Consider the following 21,471-nt stretch of genomic DNA (forward strand, 5'->3'; position numbering starts at 1 on the left):
AGAATAGCTGGAAATAAATGGGAAATACATCCATTACTGTATTATTGTGGCAAGCTTTATTTAATTTTGTTACATTACCTACTCCAGATATACATTCAGAAAATATGTAATTACATAAATGCACATTGTGAACCAGTATGACCATGTGAGTAACATTATTAAAGGAGGTGTTGCTACCCTGACATTATTACATGTATGTCTTTTTAGATCTTGTCCGTAGAATGCAGACAAATATGCAGGTTTAAAAAACTCAGAGTGTACATTTGTTACCTTTGCTCTTCCAGGATTTTATGTAATGTCAGCAATGGTATGAAAGAAAGAGAAGGAATAAAAAGCTAATGAAACTTCCACTACTATTGCACACACAAACTACTGTTAATTTGAGACAAAACATTTCTTACTGCATGCCAGGTAGATCCTGCAGTGAGCTCAGATTTTTCTAGCAGAACAACATCCTTCAAGCCAGCTTTAGCCAAGTGATAGGCTAGACTCACACCAACACAACCACCTCCGATGATCACTGTGTCTGCTCTGTCTTTCCCTAAGGAAGGAGATGAGGCTTCTTTACTATTAAAAAAAAAAAAAAAATTACAGACAGTTAGAAAAAGTCAATTACATTTTCCCCATTTCTTTTATTTACAGCTTCAACCATAATGCACATGGGTTTCTGCTTGGGAGTTTACACACATAGCTTAAGACCTAACCTCTTCACTCACATCTGCTTTTAAAGTAAATGCTGTTTGAGGGTCATATAGGTAAATAGTAGCAATAAAAAGAAAAAGAAAAAAAAAACAAAACAAAACAAGTTTGCTGCCACTTGCAACTTTAAATATTATTTATCCAATATACCCTTATATGTAGATCTTATTTCTCAAAAAGAAGCTGATGCATGACATGACAATGTCAAAACTCGACTTTTCCAAAGTACTGTAGTACTGCAACAAATAGGCTTTAAAAATACTTAGTTAGTAAGGCCCCTTAATAAATTTCTAAAACCAATGTCAGTAGACTATGTCAGTGTACATATTCATGAAGAAAAAAGCTTGATACTTTCATGTTCTGTCTATTTTGCCACGTTCACAGATTTTCAGAATATTCTGAACTGGAAGGTACCCACAATGATCATCAAGTCCAACTTCTAAGTGAATGGCCCATGCAGAGATTGAATTCACAACCCTGGTGTTATTGGCACCATGCTCTAAACAACTGAGCCATTCCCAGAGTAGGCATCTCCTACTTTGCTTAAGACAAAACGTTATAGAAAGAGGTTTTTGTCAATGGCCCACACCTGCTCCACACTGTACTTCCATAACTACTTGATTCAGCATAAACGACAACTGCTGCCATAAAGAGCCCTATTCTTCTGCAATTCAAGTGATACTCCTCTTTACTGCCTCATCCACAGACAGCCAAGCAGCAAGCTACATCTGGAAATCTATCACAAATTTTTAAGAAGTCATTTTTTTTGGATGTGAGACAAGGTAGCACATGTTATTACAGCAGCAGTATAGGCTACCATGAAACAAGAGTATCTTTCTCTTCAGTTAATCTATACTCAATTTTATCTCTCCTCTCCTCGTACACTTTCAACTTCTCAGGCAACAGACTTTCTAATGTATAACTAGTCTTCTACACCTCCCACTCAGAAATAAAGGCTACTAGTTTTATGTCTTATGAGTGGAGATCTTATAACATTTTAAATGCAATTGCAGGCGGAACATGCACCATGCTTACACAGTAAGTGGTGGCAAATGAAAAGTAAAGTAAGTGGGAGCACATGACACCATAGGTGTTCTGTATTTGGTGCACCACACACATGCATGGGTTCTTTTTTCTGATTACATATTAATTTTTGCAAGTTAACAGTAAGCTGTTTAACAGCCAGATGTGCGACACTTACACCAGCTTCTCTACTGAATTTGGAGGCATATGGTAATCAAGGTCAAGCATAAAGACTTTTCTTATTGTTCTTTTAAGCTGTGGATTTTAAATCTTCTCATGCGCCTTTCAGCTTTTTTCAAACCTTCGCCCAGGAGCCCAGCAAGAATTCGCGGTTCACCTTCCCAGTGAACTGAGCAGGTCACTCAGATGCTTGATCGTGCCAGTTAAAACCGGTCATTATTTGCTTATCGGTATGGCCCAGAAGACAACAGAAGGGACCTCGCTACACCAGGTCAGCAACGCACCCGGGCTGGTTCGGCTTTGGCGCAGCAATGCGAGGCGCAGAGAGGCACCTCCTGGCCACAGGTGCCCCAGCCGGAGCTGGCTCCCGTCACCAGCGCCCTTTCTGCGCATCCCGGACAGCAGCGGCGCGGAGCCACTCGCGGACCCCGTCCTGCCCGCGTCCCCCGCCCGGCCCGGCCCGGCCCGGCCCGGCCCGGTCGCAGCAGCCGCATGTCGGGGCCCGGGGCGCAGAGCACCTCGGGCGGGGCAGGGGCGGCGGGAGGGAGGGAGCGGGGCTGCCCCGGTCGAACCGGAGCGTCCCGCGGGGTCAGGGGCCGGGCCGGGTGGGGGCACGGTCCGCAGCGCTGCCCACAGCGTCCCGCCTCCTCCCGGGGCTATAAACGCGCGGCCGGAGAGCCCGGGAATCCAGGATCGCGCCGAGCCGTCGGGGCGTAGCCGTGCAGCCAGCGTCCTTGGGCGAGGAAGATGCTGCCGATCAGGAAGACCGCGAAACAGGGCAAAAGGGTAAATCTCCCGTCTCCCTCCCTCGCGCAGACCCGGCCGCTGCTCCCCGCGGGCACGGCAGACGCGCCCCCGGGGCGGTGCCCTCCGCGGCTCGGCGGCACGGGGCGGCGCGGCGGAGCAGCCCCGCGCCGGGAGCCTGGCCCCGGGCGCAGCTCCCGGCCGCCTCTCCCGCCGCCGCGGAGCCGTGTCCGCGGGCTCTGCAGGGGAGCTGCTTCTTGACCGGCACAGCCCGCGACTCCCGCCGGTTAACCTCCCTCTAAGGTACCCGGTATCTCCGCAGGTAAGGCGATCTTGTGAAAACCTGAAATAAAGCCGTAGTAGTTGTACCTGTTCAGCATCGAGACGTTAAGGATATTTGGACATCGTTGTAAGACAGATAAATTAGATTGATCTTAAGGCAGTCACAGCTCACATAATCTTTGTTTCTCCCAACACACAGAGTGGAGCCAACAGAGTACAAAAACATTTAGTGTATTATTATTTGATACGCAAATTAAGCAGGACTTGCAACACACTGCAAATTAAAATAGTAAATATTTTAAGGCTAAGCTGTCATTGGATGAGATATCTGTCTCCAGCATCCTGCCTGCTATGTTTAAAAGGTCCAGATTGCTCACCCCTTGATTAATATGACTGGTGTTTATAATATCAACCCAAAAGTCTTTGTATGCATGCCCACTGCTCCCCCATTTAGCTAAAGAAATAAGCCAGTATAAAAAGTAATCCAGGCACCAGCCATTCATGCCATTAAGGCAAACCTATGAGCAATATCTAAGTCAAACTCTCTGACATACATCAGAACTGGTACCCTGTGCTGCTGCTTGGGTCAGCAGAATCACGTGTTCTGTCGTCTGTTTAAAGGACACTATTGCCATTAGTAGGGCCCACGTTTCTCAGAATGGGTTTTACTCATTTTTTTGTCTAGAGCAAAAGAGCAGAAATATATGGAAAGTCTATGAGCTCTAGGTCCTACTGGTAGATTGATTATAAAAGAAGAAGGTGTGGGGTATTTGTTCTGCTTTTTACATTTTGGCATAAACTACCTAATTTCAACACCTGGAAGAAATTTGTCCTACAATGGACTTGTGGAGTTCTCTTTAGGGCTTGAGATGTGAATAGTTGTTTCAAGATTTATTTTCTCTCCACTGAAGAAAAGGTGGATTATAGGTTGACCAAGCAGGCTTTTCACTCACACAGTACAGTTACATGCCTAAAGATGTTAGTAGGAATATCTTCATAGAGGCATTTGCACTCACGCTTTCCATGTGTAGGTGTAGGGACCATGTGATGCAACTTCATTCATAGTAGCAAAAGTAAAGCAGCAAAAGACGGCTCAAAAAAACCTTGGATAGCTTTTTACATATACTGTTTTTTTGTAATTTAACACATTTTTTGTCTCCTACCAGATCATCTGACAGTACAGTATTGATCTGGATTAGACATAAGCGCACAGCAGTAGGTCTCTGAACAAAACAATGTTGATGCTGAATTTTGGTTAAATAGGTGGTATTTTGAATGGTATATAAAGTAAAAATGGTGTGAAGGGAAGATAGCAGACCTATAATGAAGTCTGCAAAAAGGTTATTTCCATTTGAATCCAGCATGACCTGACAAAACTAAGGTTTTATTAAGTATTTTGTGCTTTGTATTTATCTCTCCTGCCATTAGATACCCTGGTGCTAGTCTTAATATATCACAATATGTTAATGTGCCATGGTCTATTCAAACATGGCTTATGTTTCTTCTGTGTGTCAAAAGTGAAGATTTCCACTTCAAAATGAAATAGACTGTGAAGAAAAACTGCTATTAAATACTAGAAGTGACTTGTTAAAAGAAAGTTCTGTTGTAGTACATTTAAATACATAATAACAAATATAATACTTATATATTATGTGATTTTGTGTCTATTACTCAGTGTTCCGTTAAAAAACTACTAAGGCTGCCTTTACATTAAAGATTTCTTTTTCTTCTGCACACTTGTTCTGTGCATGACAAATTTCTGAAGCAGGCTTCATCTACAAAAGATTCTTTGGCAGACAGAGGAAGCACGGACTCAAGCAGTGAACTTTTGCTGGCTCCATTTGAGACATTTTGTTACAAATTAAAGTTGGTTTATTGCAAGCACAATCTTTACAAAACTTCCTGACATTTACTCTAAAATTGTTTCTTCCTGGTTCTGTGGAAACAAAGATAAAAATTTGCACACTTTGTTGAAGTATTAAAGTCGAAGCCCAATATTTTGGCAAGTCCATCGTATGCAATGGAATCTGATGCAGAGATTTGCAGGCCAACACTTGGCAAAGCTGTGCACAGCAGCACTGTACAGACCAGTCCTGCCATTTTGCTGCAATGCCAGTGCCTCAGCCAAAGTAGGTGACGGTCTCAGCCAGGCTTTGTAGCCTCCAAGGAGCCTTACACTGTTGTGCATGGTACTGAAACTGGCACAGCTGGCACACTGCTCCTTACTGTAGGAAAGGCCTTGTTCTTGTTCTGCCTAAGCAGCAGTGCTGAGATGTCGTAAGTGTTTGTCTTTGTTGGATATATGGCATGAGAGAATTGTATTAATGAAAAGGAAATTATCAAGAAAGATAATAACTGGAGTTTAAAGGGTAATTGTAAAAAAACCTATCCACTCAACATGAAAATCACACTCAACTCTATGTCCAAAAGGCTTTTCTTTTTCCTACTCCCTCAAACTTCTTCTGTTGAAATGAAGAAAACTATGGATGGAAATTTCAGTCTTACCCTTGACTAATTCTTATCCTGTACTCACTACCTTCATATATGTAGTCTGCATTCAACCACTTTTTAATGTAGATGGAATTATGGTTGCCATCCAAGAGTAGAAATCGATCCTACTCTAATAGTAGGTACTTTTTAGAAGTTTTGAACCAGTCAATGAAGCAATTATAGGAATAAAAATGCAATGTATTTTAGGAGAAGCCAGTATTTGTTCTCATGTTTTCAGTTTTACAAAAAAGATAATTGCCACTTTCCTTGCATTAGTGTGGCATTCAAGGGAGAAACAAGGTTAATCTTGCATAGGGTTTTGTAAGGTTTGTAATTTGCCACTCTAAAACATTTTCAGGGCCATGCAAAACAAACAGGATTTTCTTTCATTTTTTTAAAATCTGGGCAAGCAAACCCAGGCCTGTGAAAAGACTGTCAGAAACTGCAAGTCAGCTTTCTGAGATGTGTCTTGTTTGGTAGGAAACTGTTGCATGCTTACTTTTATGTGATGCCTGTTGTGCCATCTGGAGTCACAAGCTGCTTGTGGTAAGGCTCTGTGAAGGTGGCATTGGTAGCTAGAGAGCAGATAAGCTAATAATGAAGAGATCAGTGGTACCAGTGTCTTATTTTAAGCAGTTTCTCATGTATTTTACAGGAGAATTTGAGATGGCGTATTACTTTCATAGGAACAGAACTGGACCACTGACTGACAGTTCTGGAAACAATATCTCTGGAATACAATATAACTAACTAATAAGAAGTCTTACACATAATATATGTGTGCATATTAAAGCCTTATGCTGCAAAAGAGCACATCTACCATTCTTTAATTAGAATTTTACAAAGGAAATTTATTACTTTTTATTATTGTGGCAAAAATATTTCTGCTAGCTCACAGATATTTGTCTGCCTTGCAAATACAGAAAATAGCCACCAAACTGAAGAACTGTAATTGTTAACCTGCTCTCATGCTTTCTCCAGGGTATTCTAGAACGCTTGGATGCTGGAGAAATTGTGATCGGAGATGGGGGATTTGTCTTTGCTCTTGAAAAGAGGGGATATGTAAAAGCTGGGCCTTGGACTCCTGAAGCAACTGTAGAACATCCAGAAGCAGGTTAGTTTTACTGGGAAATGATATTCCTATCGTGAACGTAAACAATGTAATGGTTGGGTAAATACTAAATATATAGGAGCTCTTAGTAGATTTTTAAATACAAGTGTTCCTTGACACTGTAGAATTACATTAAGAACAGCCTAAAACCAGCTCATCTTGCCTGTTTTACTTGCTCTAACACTGGCCAAAATCAGTTGGGTCTGTAAGAATATGACTAGTGTAAACATCTACTGATACCTCTTCAGAATGCTCTCCCAGTTTTCAATAACATGCATCCCAGGGACTTTTTCATGCAGATGTAGTTATACTTGTGTTTAATAACATTCAGTGATTTCTCTCTCAGATGGATTTGTCTGGTCTGTTCTTGCACTGATCATTTAAAGTTTGTCATTTAAAATATCTTACAAAAATGAATTCTGCAGTTAACTATCTGTTTTGTTTTGTTCTAGTCATTCATTTATATTTATAATCTAAAATATTTTTTATTCTTTCAGAGAAATGGCAGTTTTTAATAAACATTGTAATGGGAGTATTTAACGTTTCTGGGCCCACTGTAAAATGGGGAATGATAAACCTAAAAATTGCAATAAGCATTTTACAGAGTAACTCTCTTAAAGTGGACAGAGAGAAAATGACCAATCATTCTATGCCTTCCAGTGTAAAGATTAATCATAGTGTTAATCATAAATAGTGCAGAAGAAGATGGTGTTATCTATTTATGTATGCTTCATTACAAGAAAGCATTTGGCCTAGTAATGTGATGTGCAGTTAATTCCACAAGTCAATTCAGAATATCCTGGGAAAAAAAAAATTATTTCTTCTAAGTGTTTTCCATTTCAAGTTAGTTTTTTCTGCTATGCAGGAGAAGAAGGAAGGAGTAGAAGGAGAGACATCTTAGTTCTCTCTACTACATCACTTTGTACACTTCACCTATTTATTCAGCCTAATCTTTCTCAGCCTTCAAATGTCACTTATGCGTCACTTAGCATCCCTAATTTAGGGTTATGGGCAGCATTAGAGAGTGCAGAGCTCCAGGAAAGGTTTAAGGACTGATGACCTAATTTTCTGACTCTCATCTCCCAAAGAGACATTCTGTCACCTATTTCTCTCCATGTCTACCTCTGTCTGCCCCTGCATGTTCCATTTTACAGCTCATAGCACTTGTCCCATGCTCTTTCTTTCCCCTTTGCTTGTTATTTTTGCACCTCAAAAGCCCTCCCCACTCTGCACATGTATCTTATAGGCTATTTATAAATCCACCCTTCAGGTCAAATCTGTTAATTTCTTTTTGTGCAGTGGGGCTCCTTTCCCTCCATGCTTTTGCTCCTGCTCACTCAAGGGTCATGTTACCTTGAAAGCAGATTAATAGAACACAAGGAGCAACTGGCAGAGACAGTGGGTGTGAAAACCATACCGCTACCAGAGCTACTTGTCTTTATAAGGAAAGGAAAAGGAAGGAAGTTCTGAGAAGGCAGCAAGGAATTAAAAAAAAAAATTGTTCAAGGCCATTAACTGTATTACAAAAGAGGAGGTCTTTCAGACTGGTATATGTAGAAATTAGGAGATCTGTATTTTTCTTCTGAGGCAGATCACAGATTGCTCTGTTCTGAGCCATATGCATGGGTGCTTATTGCTCCTCTGTCCTCACAGCTTATGTCCGTGTCTTTTATGACATGTCCAACTCATAATGGATTTAAATGAAAAATTGTTGTTACACATCTGACTCCTAAAATGCATTGAATTATTAATAGTGATTTAGCTTCATGTGTGACTTATTCACATTTCTGAAATGCTGGAGGAAACATGCTGGAAGTCACAGAAGTAAGGTACAGAGTGATTTGGGTTTTTGATACTGCATAGTGCTGTGGTTTTGATAAAAATGACAGTGTATTCTACTGGTAAAGACTATTAGCTTGAGGCTGAATGAGATGCAGGCTGATACTTATTGTTTCCCTCAAAGTGTATCCCATGTCTCCTACTCACAAACCTGGTATTTTGGGGTATGAAGTTCCTTAATTATATGTGTTAGATAATATTTCATTTTCCTACTTATGTCACCATCCATATTCACACAAAACCCTAGCATTCTTCTAGGAATGGTCTACTATTGAAATGTCATAGAGCATTTATGAAAATATTTGTAGATTTTTTTTCCCCTTTCCGTATTTCCTGACCAATTTTCATCAATGCTTCCTCATTCAGGAGAATAAAAAGAAACCCACTAGAAACATACAGAGATAGTCTTTTTATTTGGGATCAGTGGCCTGTTGTTATGATGTTGGAAAAAGAATACTCCCAGCACTGCAACTTTTTTGTCTCTTCATAAAGATGTGAAAATGAAATTTGATTCCAGGCGTTCAGGCAGATTCCAAAAACTCTTTGAACAGTAGCTCTGCTATAACCTATGTTCCTGGAAAGATTTTTGTGACTGCTTGGCAAAGAAGCACTGTGTTAAATCACCTGTATAGCAAGAAAAGAAGCGCTTTGTAGTTACCCAAGGCAGCAACTAGAAATAAAATACTGTATCAGTAGAGAAAGGGACACTACACCAGTCCCTCACTGAAAGCAGACATGCTTGCATGTATGCATGGTAAATCTAGCAACAAAATGCTCTTTGAGCTTCTCTGCTGTAGAAAGCTGTGTTTGTTGCTGCATATGGGAGTAATTTTATTCTCATGACAAGTTGCATACTTTTTTAGTGACACAAACTGTGCCTGTAGACCATGAGTTGTGATAAACTAGGACTTCAGGAAAACCTTTCTAAACATCTGCCATAGAAATTGCAGTGTTCTTGTGTGTGTAGGTAATAAGTATCTTATGTACAGTAAGTAAGGACCTCCTGTATTTGCTATAAGCTGTTAAGAATTTAACTCTGTTTTGCATGAGTAGTACCATTCTAGTAATCATTGTAATTATTATTCTGTGGGTATATATATATAAAATCAATTAACAGTTCCTGTTCTGTTGCTGCTGTGGTAATTGCAGTGTACTGCTTACAGCCAGAAAGGCATGACTACCATTACAGAGCCTTTTCCCAAAGTCCTCATGTAGGAAATCTGTCTATTCAAAGTAACGGTAACCTTTCCTTTAAAAGGATTGTTGTCTATATAGTAAAATCATGATGTGGAGACATATGGGAAGAATTAACTCTGTGCTGTGAGTCACTTTTCTGGAGCAAAAAAATCTTCTTTTAAGTAAGGATGTATTTAGCAAAATAGAGCTTTGGTTTTGGCTGGCTATACTCTTTTAAAACTTCGTTGGGGAGAAAACTCAAAAATGCAAAATAGAGGAGGCTGTATTCTTCCATATAATTATCATCTTGTCTCTTAATTTGTTGCCATGATACTTTCTCCTGTTTTCTTCTTCATAATATAGAAGCTAAGAGAAGACAGCTTTTTCATTTGAAGAGTCTTTTGTCTGTTATGCTTTCATGTTCTTTTGTCAGGCATCTGTTATCCCTTCCTAAATCACTGTAAAAAAGCTCTATAAAGCCCTATATCTGAGAGATCTGAAGGACTGCAGAAAATAGAGGATTGTCAAGGTGGCAGACAAAACTGAATCTGCAGCTAAACTATATAGAAATCTTCAGTCATTCTTAGTAGAAAAGAATGAAGAAGAAAATTTTCTACCCAATTTTTTGATGGTGAGAAGAAAGACTCTGCTCCTAATTTCTCACAATTGGTCTCCTAGTAAACACTATGTCACTTATTTTACAGTAACGTTGCATCAATACACTCTGGATTTGGGGATAACACAGTAATAACTTTGTCTCTTAATTTGCAGTTCGTCAGCTTCACCGAGAATTCCTCAGAGCTGGATCCAATGTTCTGCAGACCTTCACCTTTTATGCCAGTGAGGACAAACTAGAGAACAGGGGCAATTATGTAGCTGAAAAAATAAGTGTGAGTAAACCAGTTTTGGAGATACAAAATAAGTTGATCAATTTCAAAAGGTATTATCAAGTTTGTCCTAACAGTTTTGGCTATATTTGAGGACCAGAGAATGAGATGATGGAATTTTAGAGTTTGAAATAGCAAAAAAGCAAGGCAAAGTGACAAAAAAACCCCAAACCAAAACAACAATCAAACACAAAACGGGGAAAGGATGAAGAGAGTAAAGAGAATGCCCACAATGTATTTTTCTGTATTTTTATCTGAGGAGATGGGTTTACTGGAGTTTAGATACAAAGATTATCGGGAGTACTAAATGCACAGGGAGTAAAACTAGTGAAAAAAACAGAGATGTTTTAGCATCCAGAGAAATTACTGAATTGTAAAAATGGTGATGAATCTTAGAGAATAATGAATAGCTAATGAGAACAAAATGTTTTTAGAACCACATCTTCATTAAGTAGCAACTAAAATAATCCAAGCTATACACTGCATTTGATATTCCCCTTCTCTTTGTGAAGGTAATTTTTTACATCAGCTGAAGTACCATGTCAGTGTTTTCTTACCCCCTACGTAGAGGAATTGTAGGATTCTCTGTGTGTTTGCTAGACAAAGGCTCAAAGCCTAGTGGAATTCCACTTTTCTATATAGTACTTTTGTGACTAGAATGTTTGGCATTGAGTGGTTTCTCTGATCCTGTTCCTTTGGTCCTACTGTACATTCTATCTTCTGCAAACTAGAGAAAATTCTCCAGGGCTCAGGAAGGGAGGAATGGCTGTGTCTGTGAAGATAACCTCAGTCAGAAATTAGAACAATCTGGGCACCAGGGAAACACTTGGGGCTTAATTGAGTTCATACCAAAATGTCATATGACCAAATTTATCTGAAATGCTGTACCTTTTACATTCAATAGATGCAACACTGAAATGTCTGAAGTGGTAGTCCCAGAAACACAGTAACCCTGGAACAAGCCATGCTTCAATTCTTGCTGTCATGCAAAGTAGTAAAGGCTGGAAAGCACCTGGTATTTGAATTGCATTACATCAAACCTCTCAAAATTTATTTCCTGCCAGTTCTAGAATCAGGTTCCTCCAGGATTTAACTAATTTATGGTTCTACCTCACAGAGTCCCCAGACATGTACCCATGCACAAGTGCAAATGGAAGACAATCTGTCAGCAACAGCTTTAAAAATCAGCTGGATTTTTTGAGGCAGCCATGTAAAACTTTAGTGGAGAGAAGGTTGTGGACTTACAGACTTCTAAATAGTTTATGGACTGCAGAGAAACCTGCTATAATCAATACTTGTTAAATACCACAAATAATGATTCTTTTTCCCTGATAGTTTTTTTTTTTTTTTTTTTCTCAGTTTAAGCTCTTTTTGAAAAGCTGTTCTGGTCACCCCAATTTATATATAGGAGCATGCCTTCTGGTCTTGGTGATTAATTAGCAATATTTTTCCCTTTCTTTAAGTTGGCAACTTTAATATCACATAATTAATGATATTTTTTTAAATGTCTTAAATAACCCTGTATGAATATTATATCGGGGTGAGAGACGTTAATTATTAGAACACTAAAATACATTTTTAAAAAGTTTAAATTGTCATATATTAAATTCTCATATATTTCTATTCACAAATTTCATAATGAAAACATATGCTTAGGAGTAACTAACTCATTTTCTGAGAGGCAAAGAAAATTCCACTTCACATCAAATACTTGGTTTTTATAGGCTATTTGTGTCAGATCTATTAAAGGTAATGTATTTTGTAGTATTTGATACTATGATAACTTAGAAAAGGCAAGAAATTATTTTCCTAATGTTTGTTACTGTTTGAAAGAATCTTATCTTTCTTATCAATCTAAAAAGCCATTTGATTTTAATTACATTTAGTTTAAATTTAACAAAAATATGAAAAAGCCATTATGACTTCTGACTATTTTTGTCCTTCTAGGGTTCTGCATACCTCTGGTAAGATAAAACTAACAGATTCTATATTCACACAGTGCCACAAAGTGAATGAAGCTGCTTGTGACATTGCAAGAGAAGTGGCTAATGAAGGTGATGCTTTAGTGGCTGGAGGAGTCAGTCAAACACCATCTTACTTAAGCTGCAAGGATAAAACTGAGGTTAAAGCAGCCTTTCAAAAGCAGCTGGAAGTCTTTATGAAGAAGAATGTGGACTTCTTAATTGCAGAGGTAAGTCTATAAAAATAAGTACGTGCCTTCAACTGGCACAGTGTTAACTTTTAAGATGTCTAGCCTACTTTAGGAATTATCACTACATGTTGCTACCTCCTTCAAAATTTTCTGCTGTGTTTTTATCTCAGTAGTATCAGCTATTTTTGTAAATGTCCACCAACATCTGCAGGTGTTCTAGAATAGGATCTTTCAACCTCAATTTATACCTAAGTCAAGTAAAATTCTGTACAGATACAAAGAGAAAATGTTGTTGGGATCTTGACTAGTCCCAGTTTCTTCCAGTACATGGAAAGCAACCTAAGATGACTTTTCTAGTTGACTGTAGGTCTTGGGTTAATCCTTGATTAATGTCCCCTATGGGCATTCTTGCTCTGAAACAGAAGTATGATTATTTTTAATTTATTTTTACTCACTTTAAAAAATCCTTTTTTAACTGTGTGGCCAGTAAACTCAATTGAATTATGTTAGTATAAATCAGAAAATAATGAAACCATTGTATTGATGGTGAATTTGGGGTCTGAATAATATTTTTATATTTCTTTGATGAGAAAAAAAATAGCTTAGTTTTAATTTTTTTTCAGTATTTTGAACATGTTGAAGAGGCTGTGTGGGCAGTTGAAGTTCTAAAAGAATCTGGAAAGCCAGTTGCAGCTACAATGTGCATTGGTCCAGAAGGAGACATGCATGGAGTGTCCCCTGGACAATGTGCTGTCCAGCTGGTAAAGGCTGGTAAGAATCTGTTTTAATGTCCTTTGAAAGTATGCAACAAAGAAAAGTCCCTAATTATTTAAATAAATAGATGTGTATGTCAAGTAGGTAGCTTCCCAGTTGTATCTGATAGAAGTTTTGACTCTGTAGAAGAGTTTTTGTATGTACTTTACTAGAACAGTCTTGTGAAAACATATGGAAATACAGCTAAGAAATCCTTGATTATTGGTATAAAATGGGTAAGAGCATTAATTCATGATACTGAATACAGCAAAATCCTAAACCTACTCAAATTTCATTGCAGACCCATCCTTAAATTCTAGAATCACAAGAACAAAGCTTTGTTGGTTCTCTGCTCTTGTTTTTGCACACAGTTCAAGCTCAAGATGAGAGAATTAAGAGAATGAAAAAATTAATAATATTGCCTAGGAAAGTCTGTTTTCTACAGAACAAGGGGAAGGGGCGAAATTAATCAGGGGCATGATGGGTGAAGATAAACAGGTTTACATATCTATTCTGAACTGCTCTTTTCCTTTCAAGTTATAGTTGAAATCCAAAGGTAGAACTTGTTTTAGGAACCTGCCACCTGTTTCCATATGTGACTCTACATAATCAGACTTCACTGATTAAACCTGTAAGAAAAAACATCTATAGGAGGGTTGGAGATGTGATTCATCATTAGAAAAGTAAAGAGGAGTGCAGCTGAGATGTAAATGTCATGATCACCCTGAGAAGAGTTGTGCCTGGCTGTAGCACAGCTGCCTTGTTTTTGTAACACTGATGTGAGGATGGACAGCACTGCTTCTAGAGGGCTGTGGAACTTTCATTTCCCACTTCCTGGGGAGTTCTGACTTGAAGTTACTTTCCTCCTCCTAGGTGCTTCTATAGTTGGAGTCAACTGCCATTTTGATCCAGAAACTTCCATCGAAACCGTGAGGCTGATGAAAGAGGGCTTGCAGGCTGCTAAACTGAAAGCCCACCTGATGTGCCAGCCACTTGCTTTCCATACTCCTGACTGTGGAAAGCAGGGATTTATTGATCTTCCAGAATTTCCTTTTGGTAAGACAAGGGTATATTTCTTATAGGTGGTGTTGCTTTATTGGCTGTTCCTGGCTTTTTTTTTGCCCCCAGATTTTAGTACAGTTGAAGCTGCAGGGTGTCCTTTTATTCAATATGATGAGTCCTAGTTATCCTGTCTGGCATTTTACAGGCAGATCAAAATGTAATATTGGAGTAAAAATCATCCACATACGGAGAATGTTTCAGTAGTATCATGGCATGTAACTCAATGTGTAATTATGATGAAAAGAGTTAAAATGCTACAATCTAAATTAATTTTAAAAATATTCTTCCTCATGCTATAGAACCCTGTTCAGGACTGCTGCAAACAGTCCAAAGTGCAGCAGCAAATGTAGTAAAAACCCCTCATTTTTCTAGGTTGTGATATCTATTCCAGGCCTACATTTACCTGTGTAAGGATTTAATGTACAATGCAGTACAACAGATAAAGGATCATTATTATTACACTCATAGAAGTTAAATCTTGTGTGACTGTCTAATGTATGTGACATTAAAGAGACACCAGAAAGGGGACTTTAATATTGCTAACAAATTAGCAGTTTGGAGAGGAAGTCTCCTTGTATGCTCTGGAGAAACTCTACAAAAACTGAAAGAGTCAGCCATTTAATATTTATATAAGGCTTGTGTATTTAGGTCTTTTCATGTGAGTATTTTGCCCTGTAACATAGGGGCAAACTCAGCTTAAACATTTTAAGGCTGATTAGAAAATTCTTTCATTTTCAGATAACATATACCCTTCTTTTCAATATCAGAATAATGGTCCTAAAATGTTCACAATTTGAATTTGCAGCAAAAAAAAAACTGAGAAGTAGAAGTGATTTTCAGGAGGCTTGTTGTTTTTCTCTAAATTTCTCTCTTTACATAAATGAAGGAAAGAGAATAAAGCATAAGCCTGGGGCATTCATTAAATGGTAATAACACGTCTGAGTCCTGAAAATATCTAAGATGTTTAAAAGTGTAAGGAACTCATTTATCCTATTCATTACTTCATATAGTTCCTCTGATTGCAAGCAGGAAAAAAAAAACCAAACAGATGCAGTGAGCAATCAAGTGAAAGGAAGGATTCACTCTGGTTTGTTATGGTTCTTGGCTTGTGTGCTATAAGCAATCTGTATGACATCTCAGCATTTAGAATTTCCATGAATAATTAATTGGTGAATACCGGCTCTGTGAGTGTTTTCAAAACCCAGAAGTAGCAATTGATTGCTTGACAGCAGATAATGTGTTCAGTAAATCATTGTTAAACTGACCAAATTACCTGGTTTTCATAAAGGCAATAACAAAGAGATATTTAGATATCTGAAGAGTACATATACTCTCTACAGGGCAATAAGATCTAAGTTTCTAGGGAAGCATTAGGTCTGTTGTATTGACAAACTCCAGCAATTAGATGCCAGAAAGATTTATTTTTCTCTAGATTTTTTTCTATGTTTTCTCTTCTGTTTTACTGCAATTTCTCTGAAATGTCACAAGTTAAATAAGGACAATGTTTTAGAAAGAAATGACCTGGTCACTGAAAGCATACCAAATTATCTCAAGGGTAGATATATTGAGGGGGCAGACCTAGATATATGAGGGGGCAAGCACATTACAGTTTTTCTGCATCAAGAACTGTTAAGTTAGAGATATTTAATTCTGAATAAAGCCAAGAAAAGTATTGCATTGACAGATGTGGAAAAAATAAATAAAATGTTAGTCAGTTTTGGGAAGGTGTCTCTCCACTTTAAAGACAAGGATGTTGTGTGGGACAGTATCAAGTGCTTTGTGGAAGTCCAGGAAGGTGACCTTCATCACTCTTCTCTACCAGTGGTGTAACCCCATCATAGGAGGCCACCAAATTTGTAGGCACAGTTTGCCCTCAGTAAAGTCATGTTGGCTGCCAACAATCACATCCTCATTTTCCGTGTGCCACAGTACAGCTTCCAGGGGATTTGATCCCCTGGTTTTTCTTGACATTTTAAGACTGACTGGTCTCTCTTTCTCTGGTTTTTCCTTTTTTGCCTTTTTAAAAGTGTGAGTAATGTTTCCCCTTCTCCAGTCACTAGGAACTTCACTGGACTGTCACAACTTTTCAAATATGATGGACAGTGGCTTAGCTACTTCATCTGCCATCAGATCAATGCATCTCATCAGGTCACATGGATTGTGACAGGGTGATGGAGATGACAGGGAAACAACCTATACTGTTCCCCTGACGCTTCGTTGCTTATACAGGTGTAAGCTGAGTGCACAATGATGCATTCTTGCTGTTGATCATTTGTATAAATTTTGCATTTGCTTTTAAATGATATATGAAAAAGAAGAAATAATGCATTTGTGCTTCTGATGCTTTCTATCACAACTGCAGCACTGTACAAAAGCTTGTTTTTATTTGAACAGCTTTCTAAAATGCTTAATCAAAGTTTTCCATGCCATATTAGTCCACCTACTTTTCCTATGTCGCATCTTTCCCTCTGAGACATATAATTTTCTGCATAAGAATCTTTAATTGTCTCCCTTCTGATATTTTTTTTTTGTAAACCTGATTCTTAACTACAAAATGGACTTAGGGTATATCTGCTTAGTATCAACTTCTTCGTTTTGGGACAGGACATAGGGACATCCTTCAATCCTACTCTCTTTTGTGTTGCTGGAGCCTTACTACCTCAACCACAGCTTCTTTGCTCAGCAGTGTTCAGTGCACAGACATGATGCTGCACTTAACTGATAACCATGCTGGTTCACATCCTGCAGATGTGCATATGCATTAAGAAGTGGGAGGATTTTTGTTCTTTTATTTCTGTACTTTCACTTCTTCAAGTTTCTTATTCAGTCCCCATTCTTTTCTTTCCAGTTATGCCACTTTTGTGCCTCCCGCTCCTTGAGGTGTGTTTGTCCTTGCTCTTTTCACTTTTTACTCCTTTCCTTCCACAAGTCTACTCTCTCAGCCCTCTCAGCTCTCCATCACAATGCTCAACAAAACAACAGAGATGGCATTCTAACTTACCTACACACAGAACTTTCCACAAGGAATGAGGTGCTTCGAGGCAGCAAGCTGCTCATGACTGGGATTGTAACTAAGGGTTGAGCTAAGAAATAGCTACGATCCCAGCTGAAACAACTGGCTGCCAATATCCGATTGTGGAAAAAGGTGTAATAAACATTTCTGAGGAATAATGAGCAGGATTATTCCTATGCCAGTAGGCTGATACCTTCTCCTTTCACAGCTCAGCATGTGGTCATCAGTTTTCCCAGGTATTGATTATTAGGAAATGTAGCCATAACATTGAAAGTATTCCAATTCTTCAGCTATGAACTCTGCAGAATGGGAAACATGATCAGCCTCAGAAGATACTAGGTGCTGTTTTGCCAAGCCAAGCATGCTTACAAGCACAGATCAGCGAAGCACTACAGAAGCTGAAAGCTAACCTTCTAAAAGTTTCAATCACTGATTCTAGGTCAGACAGTTCAAACGCATACATCTACATCTACAATCGCTTTTGCAAACAAAGTGCAAGTGTTTCAACAACATGATTTCTTAGCAAAAAAATGGATAAAAATTGAATGGGCCATGGTGGAAAACTTAAGATATGAATGTCTTTGCAGGTCTGGAGCCAAGAATTGCCACCAGATGGGACATTCAAAAATATGCAAGAAAAGCATATGACTTAGGAATTCGTTTCATTGGAGGCTGCTGTGGATTTGAGCCATATCATATCCGAGCAATAGCTGAGGAGTTGGCTCCTGAAAGAGGATTTTTGCCAGAAGCTTCTGAGAAACATGGTAGCTGGGGTGATAACCTGAGCATGCATACCAAACCCTGGGTCAGAGCAAGGTATGTTTATCTGACCTGGAAACCAACACACCTTTTGTAAAGGCTTACATTGCTCCACAGAGCACACTGGCTTAGTTGATATGGGCATCTAAATATCACTGTAAACATTTTATGTTTAGAATTATATGTTTTATGTTTAATCTCCAAGAATTAAAGCTGACCTAAGAACAGGGAACGGGGTGAAGGAGAAGTAGAGGAGATCCTGTGAATGTAATTCATGACAATGAAAAGGAGAATATTGTATCAGCTCCTAAACGTGGCTTGCTTACAGTATTCCTTTCAAAGATGGAACCATACTTTTAAAGCATGTAGCATTTAATTGCATATTTTCATTCATACTTCTATGTATAAATCTTTACAGGTTAGATGACTCTTTGCAATTGTCATTTAAGTCACATTTCCTTCAATATTATGAGGTGCTGGGAAAAAAAACCCTGAATTTCTTTTTCTTTATTTAGGGCAAGAAAAGAATACTGGGAGAATCTGAAGCCTGCTTCCGGCAGGCCATATTGTCCTTGCATGTCAAAGCCAGATGGCTGGGGGGTGACCAGAGGAGCCAAGGAGCTGATGCAACAGAAAGAAGCAACAACTGAACAACAGCTGAAGGAGCTCTTCCAGAAAAAGAAGTTCTAATCTGCAGTTATATTAATCTTAAAATGATTTATTTACAGACCAACTCATGATCTTAAAGGTCCCTTCCAACATAGAAATTCTGTGATTCTATGTTTCAGAAGAAAATCTGTGAAGATGAGTACTGTATTGATCTATCAGTTAAAATGTAAGGAAAGAGACAAAATGAAGAAAAAAATGTATTACATAGAAACATGTCTAACTTTGATAATAAAATCCTTCTCTGAATGAATAGTTTAGAGAATACACAGTCAAAAGTAATTTTGGATTTTCATAATAATTGAGCTTCTGTTAGCTGAGTGCCATTAACTGGGTAGACAAAGAACTGCCTGGAAAGTAATGACTGGCTCAACTCACCTGTGAAAAAAGAAAAAGCCATCTATAAATACCATGTGAATAGACTTCAACTCCCAAGTCTGTTTTCAGTTTGGTATTATAGGAGCTTCATCTGACCTCAAGATTTGCTGAGAACTAGTGCAGGAACACACAAACTGCCAGTTATTTGTGGTCACTTTCTTGGTTTCAAGAGAACAATAGTAAACTAAAAATATATATATATATAATATATATAATTGTAATTAAAATCTAAGAAAAATGAGATCTTGCAGGAATTTCTTATATGCGGAGAGCTTTTAGAAGAGAAAATGGCAGATAGGTAACTCAGTTTTTGTCTTAAGGTACCATGTACACAAGATTTACTCTTCTGGGGATTAAAAGGCTTAAGGAATTACTCTGCAATCTAAAGAAATGTCAAATAAATTAAAAATATTATAATGAAATAGTACTGTTTTATCTTCACACCTTAAATTGTAAAACCTCAAAAAATATATTGTATCTCCAGTAAAAAACTAATTTTCAAACGATGCAGCTGATTTCTGGAAATCTCACTTTAATTACTTGGTTATGTTAAAACAGCAGGTTTCTAAGATATAACTCCTGTTTAAAAGAGTAGTACAACATCCTTTTTTTTTTTAGCTGATTGATCCACTCTGCAATTTTAGTTTCAACAAATGAAAAACTCTGTTAGGAAATAGATCCATCCACTTAAGTTAAGAAAACCCATGTAATTTGTACAATGGTTTGTTTTCAAACAAGATAAGGTTTTCATAGGAAGGGTACCACTATATTTAGAACTTGTAAAGCACACATTTCCATCACTTATTTTTGTGAAGTACCATACAATTCAATTTCTGTTTAGAATGAATTTTCACCCGTCCTACATTAAGGCAACTACCTTTATGAAAATCTCATTCTCACAGTTAGTGTTGAAAGATGTAGTTAGACTACTTTTTATGTATAAGCTTGTTTCCTTGTTTCTATCCATGCTGGTATTCTGCAGTTCAGGAAACACTTACATATGCAACACTTCAATAAGAAACTTCATGCATCCTTGTCAGACTTTTATTGGCAGACAGGTTTAAACCTGCCTTCCCCAGGCTTAAAACATATTAAAATACCTACTAGCTGGAAATTTTGCCTGAAAGACAAAAGCAGACAAATCAAGAAACTAGATATTTTAAAATGCAGATTATTTGGAAAGCGTCCATGTAACTATATATACTTTGTATGCTTTATAAACTTCTTTCCTTCCTAAGTGATTCTCAACATTACCTCTGCAGAGAGTGGAATATTGCAAAATCTGTAAAACGGGAATGGCAGATCTTTGATCATCATCAAAATGCATGTAGCATTAAGAACATATGCATGATTAGACAGCTTAAAACAAAGGCTACAACCAGTGCACAAGTGTTTTGAACAATTATTACCTGTTTAGGGACTTCTTGCATAGAATGCTGCTTGACCATCATACACTATCTATACAAGTAGCTGGGCTGATTTTTTTGGAAACTGTCATAATGTGCAAAAATTTGTATTGAAATGAATGACTTCACAACACAGAATACTGAAGAACCTGGTATTTATGAAGATATTATTTTGAATTTTTTTAAATTTTATCCAGTCTGAAAAGGTTGAATTTTAACACATTATGATGAGAAATACTTAAAGGCCATTTAAAGACAAAGAAAATGAGAGCTGGCCCAAGAGCAGGGTGAAATAAACATTCCCTGCTTTATTCATATCACAGGCTGGGCTTATAAAAGAAATTCCAGTGGGATGGAAACAACTTCAGGGTGCTTTATTGGTCACTGATAAACCCAATCTATTAAGAAAACCCAAACTCCACCAAAAAAAATCCAACAGCACCGTCCTCAAAAAAACACCCCAAACCCAAAAAACCACCATCCAGCAAAGCCAACCAAGCTACCAAGCTTTCTTTCCCATTTCTTTCTGTGTAACAACTTAGGTATAAGGAAACTGTTAGATTTCCACATGTTTCTAATGGATAGTTACATTACTTGTTAAGGAAATAAGAAAAGCCAACAGCACAGTCCTAGGAAATGTGGTTCCCTGGAAAGCCTTTTTGAAAACTTTAGGAAGTGAAAGGGGATTTAGAGGGCTATCTCCTGTATTCGGTGCCCTAAGGATCATTTATTTGTAGGACAAGGTGTTTGCTGAACCTGTTTGGAAATAAATCTAATGTAGCTTCCATGACAACACCAGCTTAGTTAATGTGTACAATCACAGAAACACTAAATATTTGGAGTTGGAAGGG

General features: G+C 38.1%; 2 protein-coding genes across 2 annotated transcripts in view; one reads left to right on the plus strand and one right to left on the minus strand.

The window, feature by feature from the left end:
* DMGDH (dimethylglycine dehydrogenase) overlaps positions 1-2,396 on the minus strand; it is a 38,914-nt gene extending 36,518 nt beyond the window's left edge. Inside the window, exons 1-3 of the mRNA XM_041470929.1 lie at positions 2,187-2,396; positions 1,901-1,977; positions 402-567 (exon numbers count right to left, since the gene is read on the minus strand). Coding sequence (XP_041326863.1) covers positions 402-567; positions 1,901-1,977; positions 2,187-2,396 — 453 coding nt within the window. The remainder of the gene's footprint in view (positions 1-401; positions 568-1,900; positions 1,978-2,186) is intronic.
* Positions 2,397-2,593: 197 nt separating this feature from the next.
* On the plus strand, positions 2,594-19,724 carry LOC121355361 (betaine--homocysteine S-methyltransferase 1). Its single transcript, XM_041470736.1, has 8 exons — positions 2,594-2,688; positions 6,400-6,532; positions 10,316-10,434; positions 12,431-12,622; positions 13,207-13,354; positions 14,210-14,392; positions 17,999-18,227; positions 18,686-19,724. Exons 1-8 carry the CDS (start codon positions 2,650-2,652, stop codon positions 18,858-18,860), a joined length of 1,218 nt encoding a protein of 405 aa, XP_041326670.1. The 5' UTR covers positions 2,594-2,649; the 3' UTR covers positions 18,861-19,724.
* Positions 19,725-21,471: the final 1,747 nt, after the last annotated feature.

The sequence above is a fragment of the Pyrgilauda ruficollis genome, unplaced genomic scaffold, assembly GCF_017590135.1.
Source record: "Pyrgilauda ruficollis isolate IOZ18807 unplaced genomic scaffold, ASM1759013v1 scaffold25, whole genome shotgun sequence".
NCBI lineage: Eukaryota > Metazoa > Chordata > Aves > Passeriformes > Passeridae > Pyrgilauda > Pyrgilauda ruficollis.

What these genes read in the sequence shown, in the direction of transcription:
- LOC121355361 (XM_041470736.1), top strand. Translation starts at nt 2,650, where the DNA reads ATGCTGCCGATCAGGAAGACCGCGAAACAGGGCAAAAGG. An exon ending in CCGCGAAACAGGGCAAAAGG is followed by an intron (nt 2,689 to 6,399) that starts GTAAATCTCCCG and finishes TGCTTTCTCCAG; the next exon opens with GGTATTCTAGAACGCTTGGA. An exon ending in TGGACTTCTTAATTGCAGAG is followed by an intron (nt 12,623 to 13,206) that starts GTAAGTCTATAA and finishes ATTTTTTTTCAG; the next exon opens with TATTTTGAACATGTTGAAGA.